The following is a 22,909-nucleotide window of genomic DNA, read 5'->3' as shown; positions in this document are numbered from 1 at the left end:
GTCTGTCTCTCTCTCTGTCTCTCTCTCTATCTCTGTGTCTGTCTCTCTCTTTGTTTCTCTCTCTCTCTCTGTCTCTCTCTGTGTCTGTCTGTCTCTCTCTCTGTCTCTATCTCTGTGTCTGCCTCTCTGTTTCTCTCTCTGTTTCTCTCTGTATCTGTCTCTCTCTCTCGTTTGCAGCTGCGAGTTCGTTTTCATTTTAGCTGATTCTTGTCTTTGATGTGCAGCGAGTCAGTTGCAAAATTAACCTCCCCGAGAACCTCAGAAGAACAAAAATGTTGTTTGTTTAGCAATTGACAGCCTTCTAAATAAAGAATGCAACTGCGGCTGACATGAAAGTTGAGTTATTGCTCGGCTAGGCGAGAACGAGCGCTTGGAATGGGTGCCGTCTCAGATCGTTATGTAATATTAAATGCATTGATACTCTTAATATTGCATGGGAATTACTGCGATGAGACACCCCGGGCAACTACGGCAGAAGGCAACAGCAGCAGCAGGTCAAGGGCTCCAGTTGTGAGCGGGCTTGTGCAACCACACCAAATTCCCAACCTCGGTTCACCAACCATATAATTGCTGTGTTCCTACCGCATTCCCCCCAAAATAAGACAGGGCCTTATTTTCTTTTGACCCCCCAAATAAAGGCTTGGCCTTATTTCCGGGCAGGTCTTATTATTTTTGAGGTGCAGGGGGAGTCGAGCGTGGTCACCTCGTGGCTGCTGCCGTATTGCAATATTTTTGGGGGGAGGGCTTATTTTAGTGCATGCGCTCAAAAGCTCCGATTGGGCTTATTATCCAGGAAGGTCTTTTTTTCAGGGAAACAGGGTATAACATGGCGATCCAAAAGCAAACCATAAAACGGCGTAACGTGGCCTGGTTTGCGTAAAATACAAAGCTAGTATCTCGATTCCCACAACATGTTGGGCCCCTCCATTGGACCACCATAGTTTACATAGTGATGACCGTTTTGGCTAGACCGGCTCTTGTGCTAATGCAGCCAATTATATATAAAGGCTGGGGAGAGTTATGATGCAGTTGGTTACCAAGAGCTGCTGTGTGGAAGAGAGGTGGGCACCGATCAAGGGGAATATTCATAGTTCGGCGTTGAAATGAAGGGATCCTTGGTGCTCTCTGCTCTCTGATCCTTGGTGGTTTCCTTGCAAGGCTCATCTAGGAGGATTCTTGCAGGGAGTCAGTTAAGATGATCTCTCTGGTCCCTTCTGACTTGCATTCAGTAATTTTATAATGGTTTGATTCCAAGTAGTGCAGCTGCAATTTTCAGTACTTTGGAGAGCTCTTCTCCCGTTTGTTTTTAGTATTTTCTTTTATTGATGGAGTAAACCGAAGAAGCGAAATCCTTATTAGGCATGATTATCTTGGATAGCTTTTATCTCACAGCTTCATTGAAAGTGAATCCCCTGGCTCTTTCCTTGTTGCTTAGATAGTGTCTCCAATGCATTGAGCATGAATTTGGGTCAACCCCGGAAGATATTGGAGAACAGGGGAGCCTGGTGTTCGAGGGAGTCGCGAAGAGTCGGACACGACTTCGCCCCTGAACCACAAAAAACAACTCCTCCTTTGTAACGCTGGAGGGAATTTCTTGAGGTTTTGCTTCAGAACATCTTGTGCAGGCAAAAATTAGTAACCCCAAATTCACTTCACCCACCTTGTCTTAGCAGACTGCCATGAGAAAAACAGGTCTCTATAGGTTGTCTTCTTCCGTGGATGCTTCCCTTGTCCTTCGTAAGCACCAAAAGTGTGAACGCCACGAAATGCACAATCCGATTTTGCTTAAAAAGGCACCACTTCCCTCCAATCAGGACATGAGGTTTAATGGGCCCGGTGTTCAATTTGTATTAATTAGTTACCGAGACGAGGCAGGTTTTTAAGCCCATCTTTGGATTCCCCCTAATTTTGTCCTTTTGTTTGCAATTCATTAGAATGTCTGTAAGTTTGCTGCCTATGAGATCTCAGTAAGTAGAACATCATTGCTTAGCATTTGTACTGCCGCACCTTCGCTTGGGATACAGTGAACATGCGCTGACCGTGGCTTGCGACATAGGCAGGCGTGCATGGATCATGTCAGAGCATGAAGTTGCCTCCTGTATAAATAAATACCTGAATAAAATATTCGGTAGACCAAGTGGCCAACTCACGGAATGATGCCTTCCCTGAAGTGCTGACACGCCCAACAACTACATTCAACAAGGATACTTTATGCACGCATGGAATTTCAGAGGCCTCTCTCTTGGTTGTCCAAATTAAGTCACTCCCAAAAGTTACGCATTTGAACTGGGTTTGATCTAAATAAGCCTTGGATAGGTTCCCTCCGTTGCAAGGGTTCAGATTTGACGTTCAATTACACCATCGTCTGTCTTCTCCTATTTGGTTTTAATTTTGAAATTTTTAATTCCCTTACTCGTGCATTTCCCCCAAAGTGACTCTTCCCAGCCACAGTACGCAGCCAGTTCAGAAGCTTCAAATAATCTTTAGGAGAGTGTTTATTTAATTACAGGCAATCCACATTCCTAGAGATTAGACTCTGTGAAATGCCAGGGGTAAGCTTGACTAGTTCTGCATGCTCATTCATAACCAGGAAGGTAATTGGTAACGTATGGACCAATCCGGCTCTTGGAGGAAGCGTCTTTACGAAGACGAAAAGGGGTTAAGAAGAGCTAGTCAAAGAAATTAAAGGATTAAGATAAGACAAAGAAAGAGAAACGGGACAAGATCTAATTTGCACCACGATCATTCACTATTTTTTGCCATATTCTTCCTGACTTCTGCCACACCCATCAAGCTTTTTTGTTCATGAATCCCACCTCTCAATTTTGGAAGGCCTCGTCAGCTTCATCCAGGGGTGACTTTGGGAGGGGTCTCTCTGAGCTTTTGTTACCTAAACCAGGGCTCCCCAACTTCGGAATTCCTCAGCCAGCCGTGGGAGTCGAAATCCGCAAGTCTTAAAAGTTACCAAGTTTGGAGACTCCTGATTTAAGTCAAACTTTCACCCTTGCTACCTATTTTTTTTTGGGGGGGGAGGGGAGGGTAAGAGAGAATTTCTCAATCTTTTGGGGCCACCTTGAGATCTGAAACCTAGGACCCCCTTTGTGGAAAAGTACATTTAAATTCACAAAACAAAAGAGTGAAAATAAAGTTACAATCTCCCCACCACCCCCCAATCCAATTTATGGACCTCCAATTTAGAGGAGCCAATCATAGGATTCTCCTAATTGCTGGGCACAGATGCAATCTTCACGCTGATATTAAACGGTCTTCCTAAACAAACCACATCCTTATTCTCCACTTACAGCATCTACACCTGCAGCAGCCTATTATTTTCCATTTTCTCACAATCGTCCTTTCCTTTTCACCAATTTTCCTTAGTCACAGACAATTAGTAGCATCCATTTTCAATTCCGTTCTTTGACACGTCCCTGTCATTCCCGTCTAAATTTCTAAAATGCTCCCTTCCTGCTGGCTTTTATCCTGGCATACTTTTTTTTTTTATTGTTGTTCTTTCTCCTGGAAGTCGTTTCTTTTCCCATTTCCAAAGGATTTACATGCCCACCACCCGCCCCCCTCTAAACATTCGATTCACTATTTTATCAAACACTGCATTTTGCTAACAAAATTCAGCAAATCGTTATTGGAGGCTGGCACCAATGATTGAACCTGCATGGTATGTTTTGATTTGTGGTGGTTTTCAGCATGGAGATTGCTTGGGGGGGCAGGGGGGGAATGGGATATAATGCTTGGCAAAAAGGCATTATCCGAAGGAGCATGAAATACCCTTTCCTAGGGAGTCAATACGCCACTTTTATGGAGAGGAATGAAGTACACAAAGGGGATTGCTCAGAAGGAAGGAAAGCGGAACAGATGGAAAGAAGGAGCAGAGGAAGAGACAACGGAGGGGGCTGTAACCGTCAACGAGGAAACAAAGAGTGTTAGAAAGAAGAAGTCAAGAGGAAGACTAGAATATTTAGTTTAGCCTTTGACTTCACTTTTAAAGTGGCTATCTGGGCGACAGCCACCTTCTCAAGACACCCAACTGGTCAGTCAGTTCTAACACAGGTCATCCTCGACTTATATGCGTTCGTTTTGTTTAATGGTTTGAAATTATGACAGTTTCAGGAGGGGGGGGGGAATGACCGGCTCGAAGTTATGACCATTGCAACATGCAACACACACACACAATCAGGAATTCGGTCACTTGGCAACCTTGACCGTCACGATGTTGGCTTCCAACAAGCAACCCGTTCATTTAGTGACCATGGTGATTGACTTAATGTCCATGGGTAAACATGATTCTAAAATGGAGTCAGGTCATATGATCTGCTTAATGGCTGCAGCACTTAGTGACTGAAATTCGGGTCCCAGTTGTGGTTGTAAGTTGAGGACTATCTATAATTGGGTTTGGGGTTTTTGAATGCTTTGATTCCCACCAAGCGACGGCATTGGGCTGTTTGGTTTTTAATTTGATGGATTATCATTAATAAGGTTACATTATTTCTACCTAATTCATCTACTTTAGTAGTGCAGTGTAACAAAGCCACAGTATCCTATGCGAGCCTGGACACCCTTTTAAGTCTTTGGGGAAGTCCCGTCACATATCTTTGGAGAAGTCAAGCTAGACTTGAATGTGGGGAAGTTTTGCAAACACTTTCTCAATTTCTGAAACGCCGCTTCTCTTCCCCATAGTTCGGCTTTGTTCGAGCTCTCAGAGTAATTTTGAAAGTTAGTGAGGCAAGAGCTGTTTAAGAAAGATAGATGTTGGTTGCAAAGGCATTTCGTTGGATGAGAACGAGATGAAATGTTTTCAAGGAAAAAAAAACCCCAAGAAAGTCCAATTGCCTTTTGGAAAAGTTCCTTTGGGGTAACCGTGACCTCGATGATTTAGAATTTCCATAGACACTTGTGTCTGTCAACTGTCCTCATTCCTGATGGCCAAATTCAGAGACATATACTAAAATGTTGGGAGTTTTAGAGTAGAATTGAACGCAACACCGTTTCATCAGAAGTGGATTTTAGATCAAAATGAGAAATGCGTCTACATGCCATATTATGCATCGCTTTACTTCCTGATTTAACCTTGGATACTTGTACATAATGGGAGGGAAGTGCTACCAGTAATTGCCAGTGTGAGTAATGTTTCGTTCCAGGGCTCCAGCTGTCTACTAAATCCTTGTGAGAAAATGGGTGTTAGCCTTTCGGGAGTAAATCTATGTCACCTTTTCCATCACAGGTTCCATTGCAGCTCATCGAAAGCGTGGAGTGTCGGGATATTTTCCAGCTTCACTTGACTTGCAAAGATTGCAAAGTCATCAGGTGTGTACGGTCCCTGCACAACCCAGTCCGTATTTCATGTTAGTTAATGCAAGGGTGGCCTCCCCTCCCTCAAAATGAATACACCTGCCTTTTGAATCATTAGGAATTACGCTTTAACAGCCCCAGCAAAATACTGGCAGAATAATCTCAAAAAGTTTTAAATTATCAGCGGATGGCATTGGGATGTCAAAAATAATGGCTCACTATTTATCCCATCCTTTATTCATTTGTTAAGTTTATCTGCCGGCCTGTCTGGGGAATTCTGGGATTTGGGAGTCACAAGTCTTAAAGTTGCCAAGTTTGGAGACCCCTGACCTACCAGAAAATCAGCGTGGAGGTCATAATGATTATTTTTAAAATAAGCTCTTCCTAAATAGAGAATTTCCTTCTGGTCTGCTCTGACCTGAACCCTTCATTTCATCCTGCATATTTGCGAAGTTAAAACATTCCTTTTATTGGCTTTTGCATGGGTTTTTATTTTTTATTTTTTTATTTGGCAGGTGCCAGTTCTCGACTTTTGAGCAGTGTCAAGAGTGGCTGAAGAGGCTGAATAACGCCCTCCGCCCCCCCTCAAAGATAGAGGACGTTTTCTCTTTCGCTTACCATGCCTGGTGCATGGAGGTGTACGCCAGTGAAAAGGAGCAACATGGCGATTTGTGCCGCCCAGGTACGATGGGTTTTTGGCTGGGACTGGGACAAGTTTGTTCGTTTTTTTTACAACAACCATTACCTGGCACACGACACGCAGTCTTCAAATTGCAACCGTTCCTTTAGCGAACATTCAAACTTACAACCATGCTAAAAAAAAAGAAAAGTGGATTATGACCGGTCCTTACGCTTAACCATCAGATCCCAAAGGCTGCATGATGGAAATTCAGGTGCTTGGTGGTTGCATCATCGGGGTCACGTGATCACCATTTTGCTCATGGCTGGCTGGTTGGGGTATTCTGGGAGTTGGAGTCCACAGGTCCAGGGGGCTAGCACTTAGACTTATATACCGCTTCCCAGTGCTTTACAGTCCTTTCTGAGCAGTTTGCAAGTCAGCCTCTTGCCCCGAACAATCTGGGCCTTCATTTTATGGAAGGCTGAGTCAGTCTTGAGCCAGTCAGGATCGAACTCCTAGCAGTCGGCAGAATTAGCCTGCAATCCTGCATTCCAACCCCTGCACCACACACAGTTCCTAAAGCCAAAGTTACCACGATTGGGCACTCTTGGTAGGAAGGGATCTTTTGGAGTACTGCATTGGAGTTGGAAGATTGGCTTGCGCACGAGATGAGGGTTTTGACCTTGTGGAGCGCCAAACGGCACATGGCTGGATGCAAAGTTAGCATTTGCATTGCCCTTCCTTCATGGCACTATCCTGTGCCAGGAATTGCTCGGCTTCCCTTCAGGGCCCAGGGGAGCAAAGAAGAGATTTGCATGTTTTGTCTTTACAGCAGGGACATCGACAGCCTCGTCGGTTTTAAGACCCGTGGACTTCAACTCTCAGAATTCAGCCTCCAGAATTCCGAGAGTTGGAAGTCCACCAGTCTTAAAGTGGTCAAGGATGGACATGTCTACTTTATGGAGCATTGTGTTTGCTGTTAGGCAGGATTAATAAGCTTTTCTAAGTTCTGAATAGACTCAAGAGTGAAGAGGAGTTCAGGAAGGCTCAGTCATTGGGGACTATCTCCCTCTGCAAACATAGACATGGTTTCCGCTTGCTTCTCGCTCTTCTTCCGATGTCTAGGGGAGCACGTGACGTCAAGATTCAAAAATGAAGTGGAACGGATGGGTTTTGACATGAACAATGCCTGGCGGATCTCCAACATCAATGAGAAGTACAAGTAAGCGCCCTTTAGATGATCACAAAGGCTTTGCCCCCCTCAGAAAACCATCTGCTCTCGTCAAAGCCCAACATTTCTGGGCATTTCAGCTGTACGTGGCCCTGGCTGTGATCGCATGCCAACTCTGCTAATTATTCGAAGCAACTTGACATTTTGGGAACAGCTTTTAATGCCTCCAGATCGAAGGAACCTGGTGTTCCATTGTCAATGTTCCGTCAAGCTTGTATAAGCTAATCAGTGAAAAGATGGATCCAACTATCGCTCTCTCTTCTTTCTGGTCTCAAAAAAAAAGCTTTTGAGTCTGCCTTTGGCTTTTAGCCGTCCTGTGGTTTGGTTTGGTTTGTTTCAATACACATGAGAGCCCAACAGTGAGTTATGCCTTAGCCAGTTCTATTCAATAAATTCTACACCGGAAACTCTTATTGTACCACAGTGAGAAACAGTAACGATCACTGCTTTTCCCCCAATGGAAGCTGCCTGCCGAGATTGAGGAAGTGAAGCTATGAAGACTGGGACAGGAAAGAAAAGCTTCGGGTTTTTTTAATGATCATCTATTGATTGAGAAAGAGACAGTTTGGCCTAGTGGTTAAGACACCAGGCTAGAAACTAGGAAACTCTGAATTCTAGTCTTACCTTAGGCATGAAAGCCGGAGGGGGCTGACTGCGCCAATCACACCTTTGCCGTGAAAGATAGCTGGGTGACTTTGGGCAAATCATCAGGAGACTGTGAGTTCTAGTCCTGCATGAAAGCCAACTGGGTGACTTTAGGCCGGTCAGAGTCAATCCTACACATTTCAGATGGGGGAAAAATAGGAGAAGGTAGATGCGTTGGAGTTACTTATTAAAATAATAAAGGTGGGGAATTTTTTTTAAAAAAAAACGTTTTGCAAACTTGGAACCTGCAGTGCTGCTCTCTGATGCTGGGTCATTTACCTAAATGCTTCTTCTCAACCCCTGTTGCTTCTGAATTTCAAGTGGTGCAAATTTACCTTTTTTTTAACAAAAAAAGCAATTGCTGTGTGAACTTGCAAGGGTCCACGCCCTCTCTTTTACAGCTGTTTTCACATGTGGTGTTTTTTTTTATTTGAAACTGATTGTTGTGACTTAAAACCTAACTGGAATAAAACGGAGGGGGGCGGGGGAGGAAAACATGGCTGAATCAGTTGTCCATTCCTACAAAGGTCTAAGCCAGGGGTGTCCAAACTTGGGAACTTTAAGACTTGTGGACTTCAACTCCCAGAATTCCCCAGCCAGCATGGCTGGCTGGGGAATTCTGGGAGTTGAAGTCCACAAGTCTTAAAGTTCCCAAGTTTGGACACCCCTGGTCTAAGCAGAACAGGGAAGGATGTGAACAAACCGATCTTGCTTTAGCCCAAAAACGGAGGGGAGAAAGCTGCTTAGTTTTACCGTGCATCTGCTTTTTCCTTGTTGCTGTTTCACGTGGGCGGCAAGGTGGAAGGAGAGGCAGGAGGTGCCTGCTCACACGTGGCTCGTCTCTTCTCTTCCACGCAGGCTCTGCAGCAGCTACCCTCAAGAACTCATCGTGCCTGTCTGGATAACGGACAAAGAGCTGGAAAGCGTGGCCAATTTCCGATCTTGGAAGCGTATCCCTGTGGTGGTTTACAGGTCAGGCCTTCCCGGAAGCGTCTTTCTGGCATCTTAAAGAGAATCGCTTTTTTGCGGGGTCAGTTCGCAGAATCCCAGGGCCGGATTTCGGAGAGACTTCTGGGAAGGGCCTTCTGCTGTCAAAGTGGACATCCTTTCAGAGGATTGATACAGGCCGTCCTTGCCTTAACAACTGTTTGTTTAGCGACCGGAGTTACAATGGCATTGAAAAAAGCGACCGATGGTCAGTTTTTATGCTTAAGTCTGTTGCAGGATTCCTTGGACACGGGATCAAAATTTGGCCGCTTGGCAACTGGTTCAGGTTTAAGACAGCTGTAGTGTCCAAAGGTCTATTCTTTTTTCTATATTCTATTGTATTCTATTCCATGTTCTATTCTATTCCATGTTCTATTCTATTCCATGTTCTATTCTGTTCTATATTCGATATTCTACTCTATTCTATTCTAATTCTCTGCTCTGTTCTCTCCTATCCATCTGATCCCCTTTTGTGACCTTCTGACAAGCAAAGTCACTGAGGAAGCCAGATTCACTTAACAACCGCAGTAACGCATTTAACAACTGTGGCAAGAAAGGTTGTAAAATGGGGCAACATTGACTTAAAAACTTCCTTTCTCAGCAATGGAAATTTTGGGCTCAATTTGTGGTCGTAAGTCGAGGACTATCTGTATTCCTGCAAAGACGAAACGGGAAAAAAAAAGCTTTTGAACAGGCTATTGCCCTGTTAAAACTAAGGATAGTTTTGTCGTAAAAGCAGCAGTGTGACACATGTTAATTTCTCCTTCTGTAAGAAGAGTAGCTTTTCCCCTTTCTTAACACCCTGGCATTTTTCAGGCTGTTGAGATCCCGATTCCTCCTACAAATCCAGGCTCAGAGGGGCAGAGCTAAATGCTGTTTCATTTGGTAGAAATGGATGATCACCTAGAGCAGAAGTCCGCAAGGGATCGTTATAACGTTTCTCGGGTGTCCTTTGTCCAGGAAGGGACTGACTCTGGACTTTCTCGCAGGTTAGGTAAACTTTAGATGAGTCCCTCAGTGGGTCTCTCATTTTTGAACAAAAGGTAGGTCCAAACCGCTGACGTTGCTATTCAGCATTGACTCAGCTACTGTCGGCTGACCTCGAGTTCTAGATAGCTCTGGGTTATTTCAGACTCCTCTGCAAAAGCTGATTCAGTCTTTCGTTTTGGTTTTTTCTTTCTCTTTGCATACTTTTAAAATGTTTTACGGGTGTGCTGTTCATTGGTAGTTTTTTTCACAAAAAAGGAAAACAAGCAGATCCTCCTAAGTATTCAGATATATCTAAGCAGCATGTTCCTTCGCCAATATCCACAAAACTTGTTTAAATCCCAGCGGACGTTAGTGCATTTTATCACAATGTTGGCCAATATTGAGAGAGTTGTTGCACAGACCATCGTGTTAAATAGACAAGCTACACTACCTTTGGAATTCTTCAGAGAGCTTCCTAAGGCTCTTAAGTCGGTGGTCCCCAACTTTCTGGCTTTTCCTTCGGCGAGGGAGCGGAGGGTGGGGGATCCCACTTGAGGAGTGGCCAAGCGAGCGCAGAGCTCAATTTGCACGAGCCGCGCATATGCCCACCTGCCGCTTGCACGAACGGAGCTGCATACACTCGCTGTCCTGCCACTTCTGCCGCCCAGTTTCAAACCCGCCACAGCCTGGAGGTTGAGGACCCCTACTCTTTAAGCCCTTGTTTGTCCTCTGTGGCAGTTAGTTCCTGTTACGTGCACGTATGACCTGCAGTTAATTCCTGTTACAATGCCGCTGGATTGTTTTTTTGTTTCCATGCAGGCACCAGAACAACGGGGCGGTCATTTCTCGCTGCGGGCAGCCCGAGGTCAGCTGGTGGGGCTGGAGAAACGCTGACGATGAACATCTTGTCCAGTCGGTGGCCAAAGCCTGTGCCTCCGATTCCAAGTCGAGCAGCGGTAAACTGATGAATGGGAACTGCTCGCGAGAGTTCTCCAATGGGGGTGACTTCTCCGACGCAGAGTTTGGTAAGCTCAACTTGGTAACCTCACTTTGTGTCCAAAAGGTTGGCTGTCTACGCAATGCAAAGGGCCAACATCCACCGAGATCAGCCTTCCCAGGTAGGCCAGGCAGGAAGCAGGACCTGAGGAGCTATTTGGCAATAGGACTTAGACTTATATACCGCTTCACAGTGCTTTTACAGTCCTCTCTAAGCGGTTTAGAGAGTCAGCCTTTGCTCCCAACCATCTGGGTCCTCATTTTACTGACCTCGGAAAGATGGAATGCTTGAGTTAACTTTGAGCTGGTGAGAATCGAACTGCTGACAGTCAGCAGAGTTAGCCTGGAAATACTACATTCTGACCACTGTGCCACCAGGGCTCTTGCTTTCCACTTCATTGTAAAGCTACATGAACAGAATCTTGCAAGTGTGAAGGTACGACTCTTCCACCGTCTCTTTTAACAACCAGATAAACTAAAGACTTTTCTTCCAAATTGGCCTGCTGCACATCCATCGGGACTGCCGCTCCCCTTGTTGCGCTCGCTAGGAATTCTGGAAAAAGCAGCCCTGCACATCTGGACTGCTCCAGGTTGATATAAAGCAGTGTAAAATGGCAACCTTGGCCATTTTAAAGTGGAAGGACTTCAACTCCCAGAATATCCAACCAGCCATGCTGGCTGGGGAATTCTGGGCGTGGAAGCCCACCCATCTTAAAAGTAGCTGAGATGGAGAAACACTGATGAAATGGGTGAGCGTTAGGGAGAAAGAGGCCCGTTTGTGGTAGCTACCTTGTCATTGTCTCTCTTATTTCGCCTGTTCCTTCCCCAGATTCTTCCATTTCCAATGCTTCGGGAGCAGAAAGCTTAGCCATCCAGCCTCAGAAGCTTTTGATCTTAGATGCACGCTCCTACACAGCCGCAGTCGCCAACAGAGCCAAAGGAGGGGGCTGTGAATGTCCAGGTAGGTCTTAAGATTAAATTCTCATGCATTTATATACTCAAAGGAGGCAGAAATCATGTCCGGACTCGGCCCTGCCAGCTTCAGAAAGGTCGGTAATTCAGGAAGAAGGACAATGCCGTCAAAATGTTGAGGATCTGCCCTGCCTGTCGTCATCCCCCCCCTTCCCTCCTGTTGCAACTGATGCCAGAGAGGGCGGAGCTGGGTTCCTCTCCAGCTGCCATGCTGACCCCTTAGCCGTTACGTCCCCATGGTTATTTGCTCCCAGTGCCAGTGAACCCAGGAAGGCATCCTGGCAGCAGCAGCAGCTGCCAAAAAAGCCAACCCAGTTCTAGGCTGCATCAACAGAGGGAGAGAATCAAGATCACGTGAAGGGTTAATACCACTTTATAAGGCCTTGGGAAGGCCACACTTGGAATACAGCATTCAGTTTTGGTCACCACGATGTAGAAAAGATGTGGAGACTCTAGAAAGAGTGCAGAGAAGAACAACAAGGATGATTAGGGGACTGGAGGCTAAAACATATGAAGAACGGTTGCAGGAACTGGGTATGTCTAGTTTAATGAAAAGAAGGACTAGGGGAGACATGATAGCAGTCTTCCAATATCTCAGGGGTTGCCCCAAAGAAGAGGGAGTCAAACTATTCTCCAAGGCACCTGAGGGTAGAACAAGAAGCAATGGGTGGAAACTGATCACGGAGAGAAGCAACTTAGAACTGAGGAGAAGTTTCCTGACAGTTAAAACAATTAATCAATGGAACAGAAGTTGCCTCCAGAAGTTGTGAATGCCCCAACACTGGAAGTCTTTAAGAAGAGGTTGGATAGCCATTTGTCTGAAACAGTATAGGGTTTCCTGCCTAGGCAGGGGGTTGGACTAGAAGACCTCCAAGGTCCCTTCCAACTCTGCTATGGTATTGTATTGTATTATCCAAGTTCACTTGCGGTCAGTCAGAAAGATTGGATGTGCCTGAGTCGCTTTTGCTTCTCTCTCTGCTTTCGAACAGAGTATTATCCCAACTGTGAAGTGGTGTTCATGGGAATGGCTAACATCCACTCCATCCGGAAGAGTTTTCAGTCCCTGAGGCTGCTCTGCACACAGATGCCGGACCCGGGAAAGTAAGTGGCCCCTCCACTCCACGCCTCCTCCCTTCATGCCTTACTACAAGGGTCTCCAATCTTGGCCACTTTAAGAGCTGCGGACTTCAACTCCCAGAATCGCCCCACCCGCATAATTGGGTGGGAGAATTCTGGGAGTTGAAGTCCTCGACATAAGACCACACTTGAGCTGGAAATCGCCGTTGCTAAGCCAGGTAGTTGTTAAGTCAGTTTTGCCCCACATTCCGATCTTTCTTGCCACAGTGAATCCCCAAGGTTGTTAAGTGAATCTCGCTCTCTCCGTTGACTTTGCTTGTCAGAGAGAGAGAGAGAGACGCAAAAGGGGATCACATGACCCACGGGACGCTGCGACCGTCATAACTACGAATCTGTTGCCAAGCATCTGAATTTTGGCCTTGTCACCCTGAGAATGCTTGCAGGGGGCCGTAAGCCTGAAAAACATCCCTTATTTGAGTGTCGTCGTAACTTGGAATGGCCACTAAACAAACGGTTGCAAATTGAGGACTACCTATAAACATTTTCATCCCTCGGCCTTCTTTATCTCAGGCTCCTTTGCCCTCTGCACTAATCCGAGCCAAGCAGTGACCCTCATTCAAGGAAAGCCCCCTTCCCCACCCCCGGTGTCCTAACAGCCCATCAAACATACCCAGGAACTGGGTATGTCTAGTTTAAGAGAAAGAAGGACTAGGGGAGACATGATAGCAGTCTTCCAATATCTCAGGGGTTGCCCCAAAGAAGAGGGACTCAAGCTATTCCCCAAGGCACCTGAGGGCAGGAGAAGAAGCAATGGGTGGAAACTAATCAAGGAGAGAAGCAACTTAGAACTAAGGAGAAATTTCCTGACAGTGAGAACAATCAGTGGAACAGAAGTTGCCTCCAGAAGTTGTGAATGCCCCAACACTGGAAGTCTTTAAGAAGAGGTTGGATAACTATTTGTCTGAAACGGTATAGGGTTTCCTGCCTAGGCAGGGGGTTGGACTAGAAGACCTCCAAGGTCCCTTCCCACTCTGCTATTGTATTGTATTATTGTAAAGTCAGGTTGTCCTCTTGTCTGCCTCTGCAGCTGGCTGTCGGCTCTGGAGAGCACCAAGTGGCTCCAGCATCTCTCTGTGCTTCTGAAATCAGCCCTCCTGGTGGTTCACGCGGTGGACAGAGACCAGCGGCCTGTCCTGGTTCACTGCTCCGATGGCTGGGATCGGACCCCGCAGATCGTGGCTCTGTCCAAGCTGCTGCTGGATCCGTATTACCGGACCGTTGAGGTTTGTCACTCCAGAGCAGGTCTAGATTGGGGACACCTTCGGCTTTGGGTTGAGAAGAGGCTTCGAGGCAGAACGGTTGCAGTGGTGCTCACTGGAAGGAGGGAAGGCAGAGTAAGGAGGTGTTTAGAGAGTATCGGGAGACAGAAAGTTGTGTCTTAGGATGAGCAAAGGAGGTGGAGCCCGGAAGGGGACTTAGGTTAACTTTGGGGAAGGCCAAGTGACAGTGATATATTGCAGACGTAACCAGAAGTGATTCACACACACAGCCCTCCTTCTTGCACTAAAGCAGCCTTGGTGTGTTGACACTTCCCCAGAGGTTTCGTGACGATTTGTTTCCATGTAGATCAGGGGTGTCCAACTTTGACAAGTGCAAGACCTGTGGACTTCAACTCCCAGAGTTCCTCCCTAGCCAGGGAATGGAGAATCCTGGGAGTTGAAGTCCACAGGTCTTAAAAGTGGCAAAGATCAGACTCCCCTCCCTGATGTAAATCTCCATCAGCCACGGTTCTCTCAAGAGTGGCTTGGATCCAGTGGATCAAGAGAGGGTGGGCTTGTTTTCCCACAGGGTTTCCAAGTGCTGGTGGAGATGGAATGGCTGGACTTCGGCCATAAGTTTGCAGACCGCTGTGGCCACGGCGAGAACTCGGACGACCTCAACGAACGCTGCCCCGTGTTTCTGCAGTGGCTCGACTGCGTCCACCAACTCCAGAGGCAGTTCCCTTGCTCCTTGGAGTTTAACGAAGCATTCCTTGTAAGTGATTATTTTTCCCACAGATAATTCCCACCTCAACAGTTTTGATGTGTTGAGTCTACACAATCTGACTGTCCAGATCTTGGAGTAAAAGGAGGGCTTCAGCTCATCCCTAACTCGGCTGTTCACTCGGGGGGGGGGGGGGAATTTGCTTGATGAATCGCATTCTCAGGCTCTTCTCTTAAATCTTTGACACGGTCTGTTCCGTTGTTGTGGGTTGTACATTGTGTAAGAGGAAGCTGCACCCTCCGTGGACAAAAATCTTGCAACTTGTGGGTTCCCTGGAGATATCCCCCAGCAAAAGAACGGTTAAAACGGCAAATTCTGAGGCAAAGTCTCAAAGAAGCAAAACTAGAGGACTTTGCATCCGTTGCTCCAACAGTTTGAATTTTCACAACTCTTTGTGTTAAGCTCCCAGGGAGACATTTTCAGTTGAATAATTCATCATCCAAGAATATTCTTAGTGTTCCAAGTGAGTGAGAAGATCTATTAAGCGGCAGTTTTGATGTAGGTCCAATCACTGTTCAGTAGGACTATGTAGAGGTGTAGGTCTTGTGTACCAATTTCTAACGCAAACTATCAGAATGAGGCACATCTTAAAAACAGAAGGATAACGTCCCGAGGATTTTTGTAGATTTCATCATCTTATTTTCAACCACTTCTTAGATAGTCGAATTAGATAGATAGTACTATCTATTCTTAGATAGTCGTAGTTAATAGTGCATGGCTTATTTTTCTTTCTTTCTGTGTACTTCCGTGAACATTTTTTAAAAGTTCATCTCATCAAAGATGGAGACGTTCTGCCGTGGGTGGAGGCCAGTGGTTGAATCTATTAATGTGTGTCATTCCAGACCACGATGGGCTCCAAGTGAACAAGATAATGTATTATCTCTGCCAGCCCAGGTCCCAGGACTCTCCTTTCTTGTAGGTCAAGCTGGTGCAACACACTTACTCCTGCCTCTTTGGTACATTCCTGTGCAACAACGCGAAGGAGAGAGGCGAGAAGCACACCCAAGAAAGGACCTGCTCAGTGTGGTCCCTGCTGCGGGGAGGAAACAAAGCCTTCAAAAACCTGCTTTACTCCTCCCAATCTGAATCTGTATGTACTGGTTTTGATTCATCCTTTATTTTTTTCTTCCAAGGGACCTAAGCGTCCGTTCCCCCCTTTTCCCTGTGTGACTCTCACAATTGCCCTGTGAAGCAGGTTCAGCAGAGGATGCAGGTAGCTGTCAGCCCCCCCCCCCCCCCAGCCCCCTCAGCCCAAACACAATGCATTGGCAGTGAAATCCAGCCAAGTTCAATCCTTTATTTGCTTGTACCCAACGGACAGAATCTTCCCAGACTAAAGCTATAACTTCTAACGTAATAGATAACAGTATGGCAGGCTAACTCTGCCCCCTTGCCAGGAGTTCAATCCCGACTGGCTCAAGGTCGACTCAGCCTTCCATCCTTCCAAGGTGGGTTTAAATCAGGACCCAGAGGCTGACTCTTAAAACGCCCAGAGAGGGCTGTAAAGCACCGCGAAGTGGTATCTAAGTCTTAAGTGCTATTGCTACCTCCTGACAGGTTCCAGAGCAGAGGTGGGCAACTCTGGAAGCTTTGCAACCTGTGGACTTCAACTCCCAGAATTCCTGAGCCAGCCACGCTATAGACCTGTTGAAGTCCCCAGCTCACATAAGTTGCCATAGTGGCTCACCCCCTCCCCACTGAACCTCTTCCTTCCTCCCCCATACAGCTTGGGATTGCATTCTCCTAATTTGGCCTTCTCTCTCAAATGCCGCCTCCTTGGAAAAAAAACCATGGCGGTGCTGTTGCCAGGATCACCCCCAGGGCCCCACCGTCCTCCTTCTCCAGGTGCTCATTCCCTCACACCGACTGAAGTCATCCAGGAAGCCACACAGTTAGTTAGTGGTTTCTTCTCGGGCCTCCTCCAGCCTTAATTTATTTTTCTCCATTGGTGCTTTTTTTTTTTTTTGGTTATTTCTACCCTCTTTGGAGTTGTGGGGGGGAGATATCGCTTTACAGTCGTACCCGATTAAAGGAAGGCAGGTTTTTATTTCTAACTAACATTTCCGTGCGTCTCTCTACACTCAACAGCTGAGAGTCGCCCAGACCGAACATGGCAAACAACCCATCAGCAATAAACAGTATCTGTCATACTGATACTGACCAGCAGGGGTCAGTGTCAGAAATCGTAATGTGCCTGAAATTTCCTTTCCCAAACTTTTGAGCCAGTAATATAACCAGGGAAGGAAAAATCCATAACCAAAGAGGTTACTGTAGTAATAATAATAATAAATTACCAATTTGTATAACCTCAACCTCGTAATGCTTTACCACTGCAGCCTTAGTCCTCGACTTAGAACCAAAATTGAGCCCCAGATGTATGTTGCTAAGCGAGAAATCTGTCAAGTGCCCCCTTTCCCCCCATTTTACAACTTTTCTGGCCACGTTTGTTAAGTGAGTCGCCGCAGTTGTTAGTCCCATAGTTGTTCAGTGAACCTGGCTTCTCCGTTGACCTTGTTTGCCAGAAGGTGACCCTGGGACACTGCAACCATCGTAAATATGAGTCAGTGGTCCCGCATTCCAATATAAATCACGTGACCGTGGGATTTCTGCAATGGGCGTAAGTGTGAAGAATGGCCGTAGGTCACTTTTTTCAGTGCTGTTGTAACTTCGAGCGGTCGCTAAACAGGCTTGTTAAGTTCGGCTCGGGCTCAGTCTCTGGTCATCTTTCTTAGGTACTGTATCCTGTGTGCCATGTGCGCAACTTAATGCTGTGGAGTGCCGTGTACCTGCCTTGCTCCTCACCTTCCACCCCTGTGGATGACACCTGTGCCCCGTATCCCGTCCCAGGCTCCAACCCTGAGGATCAGCCTCTGGGCAGGTGAGCTTGGATTGCAGGAGATTGGCCGTCCTCCATTCACGGTCCACACGTTGAACCAACAGCAGGGGCATAAAATGTGTAAAAATGCACTGCTTGGCAGAAAAGAGCCCTCTCCCACAAATTGCCGACATCGCAACTGTTGAACGTAAACTTACTGGAAAGTTAGACTTACGTTTTTATTTTTGTTTTTTTAAAAAAGAAAGATGATGATTTATTGTCTTATCCTAAAAAGTAAAATACAAAACAGAAAAACAAACAAAGTGAAACAAGACCAAAGCAAACATTCAACCCTAACAACAAAAATGGGGGGGAGGGAATAGTGTACAAAGAAAAAAGAGGGAAAAGTGTTTAAGTAAATTTAACAGGTAGGATCTACCCTGGCTGGGTGGGGTGGGGGGGAGAAAAAGTAGTAAATTCTCCTCCCCTTTTACGTGTGTTTGTGTGTGTGTGTGTACCGGTATATATACCCATACATACACAAATGCAAACACACATAAAAGGGGAAGAGAATTTACTTCTTTTTGTTTTTTATAGCACATCTATCTATCTATCTATCTATCTATCTATCTATCTATCTATCATCTATCAATCAATCTATCTATCATCTATCTATCATCTATCTATCATCTATCTATCTATCTATCTATCTATCTATCTATCTATCTATCTATCTATCTATCTATCATCTATCTGAGAGGGAGAGAGGAGGGGGAGAGCAGTCAACAGATTAAGTTAAACATTACACCTCCAAAGCCCTCTGTTAACCATCTCATCTCTTTAGCATGTAGAAAGTCCACCAACGATTCACAGCCTCTCATATTAGAGCTTGATGCAAAAGTTAAACTGACCTTTGATGGCTCTCCATCTTCTTCTGCAGGCTACCAAAGACCAGGTCCTTTGACAATCTGACCACAGCCTGTGACAGCAGCGTAGCCCCCACCAACCGGCGTAGCAGCGACCCCAGCCTCAACGAGAAATGGCAGGAACATCGCCGATCCCTGGAGCTCAGCAACCTCGGGAACCCGGGAGACGACCTCTTTGAGGGCGAAAGTTTGGGCAAACAAGGCAGGACTCTGATTGGAGCGGAGCTTTCGGTAGCGGTGGCCGAAGGGCAGATGGAAAACATCTTGCAAGAAGCCACCAAAGAAGAAGGGAGCCTTGAGGAGAATACGAGGTGTAGTCAGGAAAGGGCAGGGAAGGAAGGAGAAGGGGATCTCACGCTAGACAAGGAGCGCAGGGCTGAACACCTGGCTGGTTCTCCCACTGTTTGCGAAAAGTCCGACGCGGACGCAGAAGCCTTAGACAATCCAGTTTCTAATCAACAGGTGGTATCACAGGGTGCTTCTGAGCTCCAAGGGCCAGAGGAGGGTCGCCCAGCTGCCCCTTGCACGGTCCAGAAGCCAACTCAGGGGGGAGAGCTGCCACTTGGCTTTTGGGACAATCCTGGAAATAGCGAAGTTTCAAGAGAGGAGGAGGAGGAGGAGGAGGAGGAGGAGGGTGTTAATAGTAGTTCAGCAGAAGCTGAAAATGCTCCTAGTCCTGCCCATCCCATCCCACCGTTGCCTGTAGGACTTGAGGCGGCCACACCAAACATGGAGAGCTCGACCGAGACCGTCATAGAAACGGGAGGCAGGGCTGAAAGGGCCCAGAAGGCGTCTCCCCATTGGCGTCACCCTACGGACAACAACGTCAACGATCTTTCCCAGGCGCTGGAGAATCGGCTGGAGAGGGAGGACTTGATGGACGCGCACAAGTTGGCCGCAGCTCTAAATAGGACTCCTTACAGCAGCAACCCTTCCCCGTGTGCCTTGCCTTTAACAGACTACAAAGAGGTGGTGTGCAATGGAGACCTGGCGCCCGAGAACAAGGCGTCCGAGAGCCCGGCAGGGTTTCCTGCTCCTCAGAAATACGCCGCGCCCAACGGGCACTGCCTGAACGGGGAAGAAAGCAGGCTGAAAGTTCCCCTCGGCCGGCAAACCTCCCCCGCCAGCTGCAGCTCCACCCCGCTGCATCTACGGAACCTCCACCACAAGTGGGCTCACGCCATCCCAGGTCGGCAGCAAACAGCGGGCAGCCCCGAGCAGCCTGCCCGGAACCACCTGGATGACGACGGGATGCCCATCTATGCCGACGTCATTCAGCAGCGCCTCCGTCAGATTGAAAGCGGGCACCAGCAGGAGGTGGAGAGCTTGAAGAAGCAAGTGCAGGAGCTGAAGAGCCGCTTGGAAAGCCAGTACCTGAACAGCTCGCTGCGCTTCAACGGGGAGTACGGGGATGAAGTGGTAAGTCGATACAGCCGTTGTTTCTTCTTCTTGGCTCGGCTCGGCGTGTGCCAAGCAGGGCAGAAATGCAGCACAGAGAACAGCCCCAAACCGAAGGCTGTCCTGAGACATGCGGCCAATCAATGACTTATCACTGGTTGAGTTGGTTTTATTTATTGAATTTATATGCTGCCCCTCTCGCTGTTGGAGCAACGCCGAGCGCCTTACAAAATGATGACAAGGTTTAAAAGAAAGACAGCATGAAACAATTAAGGTGAAATGAGAAAGCAAAAACTTAAAGAGGATAGGTGACATTGGGGAGGGGGAAATCCTGTTGCTCCCCCGTCCCCGGTGTAGAGCACAGGATCTCTAGCACCGAGGGCCACCCAGTTGAAACAGCTTTCTGGTTTGGTCCTTTGGGGTGAGTTCTTAAATCATTTGGGGCATCTTCAGGGCTAATTAAAAGGCTAACTGCTTTATTTCGAAGGAGTCTTTCACCAGTAAATGTTTGATTGGGGAGAGAGATCATTTTTAACAGTGGCTTCATTCTTTCGTTTGGGGAAGGGGGTGTTTTTCCAGCATGTCCAGCCTCTTAACTAGTTTCTCCCATTTGGTTAAGGCAAACTTCCCCAAATCAGGTTTGTCAAATAAACCAGAAATTGGTTCAGCTGAACAGAGGATTCTGGGAATTGAAGTCCACACATCATAAATTTTGCAAGGTTGAGAAGCGCGGTTCTGCATTCATGTAACAAGGAAATGGGGGTTAGAAAGCTGGCTGGCTGGTCTAACAAGTTAGATCAGAAGCAGCAATCTGTTGAGTCCTCTGAGTAAGACCGTCGTCTGGCCAGGATCCCCTCCCTGCTGAATTCTTTGTCCCAAGTTTTCTCAGTATACTTTCTGCTGAGGTTGATAGAAATCTTCAAGATGGTTCTTTGCTTTTCAGATAGCAACATGTATGTATCTTCTTTCACTGTAAGTTTTTTTTAATAGTTAGATGGACAGATGGATAAGGACAGATAGATGAAAGATAGTAGATGATGGATCGATGGACAGATGATAGATGATAGATAGATAGATAGATAGATAGATGATAGATAGATAGATAGATAGATAGATAGATAGATAGATAGATAGATGATAGATAGATAGAAGATAGATAGATAGATAGATGATAGATAGATAGATGATAGATAGATAGATAGATAGATAGATAGATAGAAAGAGAAAGAAATATAGATAGATAGATAGATAGATAGATAGATGATAGATAGATAGATGATAGATAGATAGATGGATGGATGGATGGATAGATAGATAGATAGATAGATAGAGAAAGAAATATAGATAGATAGATAGATAGATAGATAGATGATAGATAGATAGATGATAGATCGATAGATAGATAGATCGATCGATCGATAGATAGATAGATAGAAAGAAATATAGATAAATAGATAGATAGATAGATAGATAGATAGATAGATAGATGATAGATAGAAAGAAATATAAATAGATAGATAGAAAGATAGATGATAGATAGATAGATAGATGATAGATAGATATATGATAGATAACAGAAAGAGAGAGAGAGAGAGATAGATGATAGATAGATGATAGATAGATGATAGATAGATAGATAGATAGATAGATAGATGATAGATAGATAGATAGATAGATAGATAGATAGATAGATAGATAGATAGATAGATAGATGATAGATAGATAGATAGATCAGACAGGACAGACAGACAGAGCAGCCTGACTGTTCTGGGGGAGGCCGTGTTCCAGAGGTTGATAGCATCAGTTTCCCCACCCCGCTTTTCCCAACCTCTGATCTGATTGCTCCCCACAGCAGATGTGGAAGAGGCCCCGTTCTCAGCTGCTAACCCCTTCCGTGGACTGGGAGTAGGTTATGCTCAGCTGTGTTTGTTTGCCAACAGACTTCAGTGCCTGACTCAGAAAGCAACCCGGATCCCAACTGCTTGTCTCGCTGCAGTACAGAGATTTTCTCTGAAGCCAGCTGGGAGCAGGTGGATAAACAGGACACAGAGGTACAGGCCTCCATCCGTCTCCTGCGCCCTCTCCTTGTCTAATCAGCCCACGATACATACTAACGATGCCGCTCTGTGATTCCCTCCCTCTGGTCCTCACACCGGTCTTGATAAGCTTTCCTCCTTGACTCTGCAGCCGACTCAAAAAGCCTTCCCACCTCTCTGCCCGTGCCAAAGACTCGCTTGCTTGCCGCTCTGCGTCTTTGGGAAGTGACGAAAGCCATTTGGGGAGTTGGGCGTTTGCTCGCAGGCGTGTGCAGAGAGAAGGGAGCATGCGATGGCTTTGTCAGAGATCGAGAGTCACCTGGGCTTGGGATTCCTCTGCCAGAAGAATCTTCAGGTGTTTTCTCCTCCTTCTCCTCCTCCTCCTCCTCCTCTTCTCTCCTCCCTCCCAAACGCTGGAGCTTCTCAATCCGTTCGTTTTTTCCGCTGTTGTCCCGTTGCTTTGATGCCCATGTGTCGGTGTTACATTTGAAAGCAAGGGCTGTCTTGTCTTCGCAGGTGACACGGTGGCTGCCTGATCACCTGGCTGCGCACTGTTACGGCTGTGACAGTGTCTTCTGGCTTGTCAGCAGAAAACACCACTGCAGGTATTGTGCCTCCCCATGCGCTCCCCGAGACAGCACTTTGCAATTGCCACTAGGCCCTTGGACCTCTGGAAGACATCCGTCCCTGTTAGTGCAGCTCCTGAGCCAAACATCCAGCTGTTCATTCACTTGGAATCCTGCATTCAGTTCTGGTCGCCATGATGTAGAAAAGATGTGGAGACTCTAGAAAGAGTGCAGAGAAGAGCAAGAAAGAAGATTAGGGGGCTGGAGGCTAAAACATAGGAAGAACGGTTGCAGGAACTGGGTATGTTTAGCTTAAGAGAAAGAA

The 22,909-nt window shown here is 46.5% G+C and overlaps 1 protein-coding gene across 8 annotated transcripts in view; it reads left to right on the top strand.

Annotated features, from left to right (window-relative positions):
* The window catches only part of MTMR3 (myotubularin related protein 3), a 50,472-nt gene that overhangs the window by 22,029 nt on the left and 5,534 nt on the right, over nt 1–22,909 (top strand). For 5 of the 8 annotated variants that reach the window (XM_081966436.1, XM_081966434.1, XM_081966435.1 and 2 more), the window contains exons 6-19: nt 5,237–5,319; nt 5,820–5,986; nt 7,049–7,145; nt 8,658–8,771; nt 10,575–10,780; nt 11,581–11,712; nt 12,713–12,824; nt 13,888–14,083; nt 14,649–14,834; nt 15,763–15,933; nt 17,576–17,721; nt 18,599–20,003; nt 21,923–22,033; nt 22,535–22,623. In XM_081966436.1, the coding sequence (XP_081822562.1) occupies nt 5,237–5,319; nt 5,820–5,986; nt 7,049–7,145; nt 8,658–8,771; nt 10,575–10,780; nt 11,581–11,712; nt 12,713–12,824; nt 13,888–14,083; nt 14,649–14,834; nt 15,763–15,933; nt 17,576–17,721; nt 18,599–20,003; nt 21,923–22,033; nt 22,535–22,623 (3,215 nt within the window). The remainder of the gene's footprint in view (nt 1–5,236; nt 5,320–5,819; nt 5,987–7,048; nt 7,146–8,657; nt 8,772–10,574; nt 10,781–11,580; nt 11,713–12,712; nt 12,825–13,887; nt 14,084–14,648; nt 14,835–15,762; nt 15,934–17,575; nt 17,722–18,598; nt 20,004–21,922; nt 22,034–22,534; nt 22,624–22,909) is intronic. The other 3 variants (XM_081966439.1, XM_081966438.1, XM_081966437.1) reach the window with 1 other exon arrangement.

This window comes from Natrix helvetica, assembly GCF_964273705.1.
Source record: "Natrix helvetica genome assembly, chromosome: 14".
In the NCBI taxonomy this organism is placed as follows: Eukaryota; Metazoa; Chordata; class Lepidosauria; order Squamata; family Natricidae; genus Natrix; species Natrix helvetica.
This window is presented reverse-complemented; position numbering and strand designations above follow the sequence as displayed.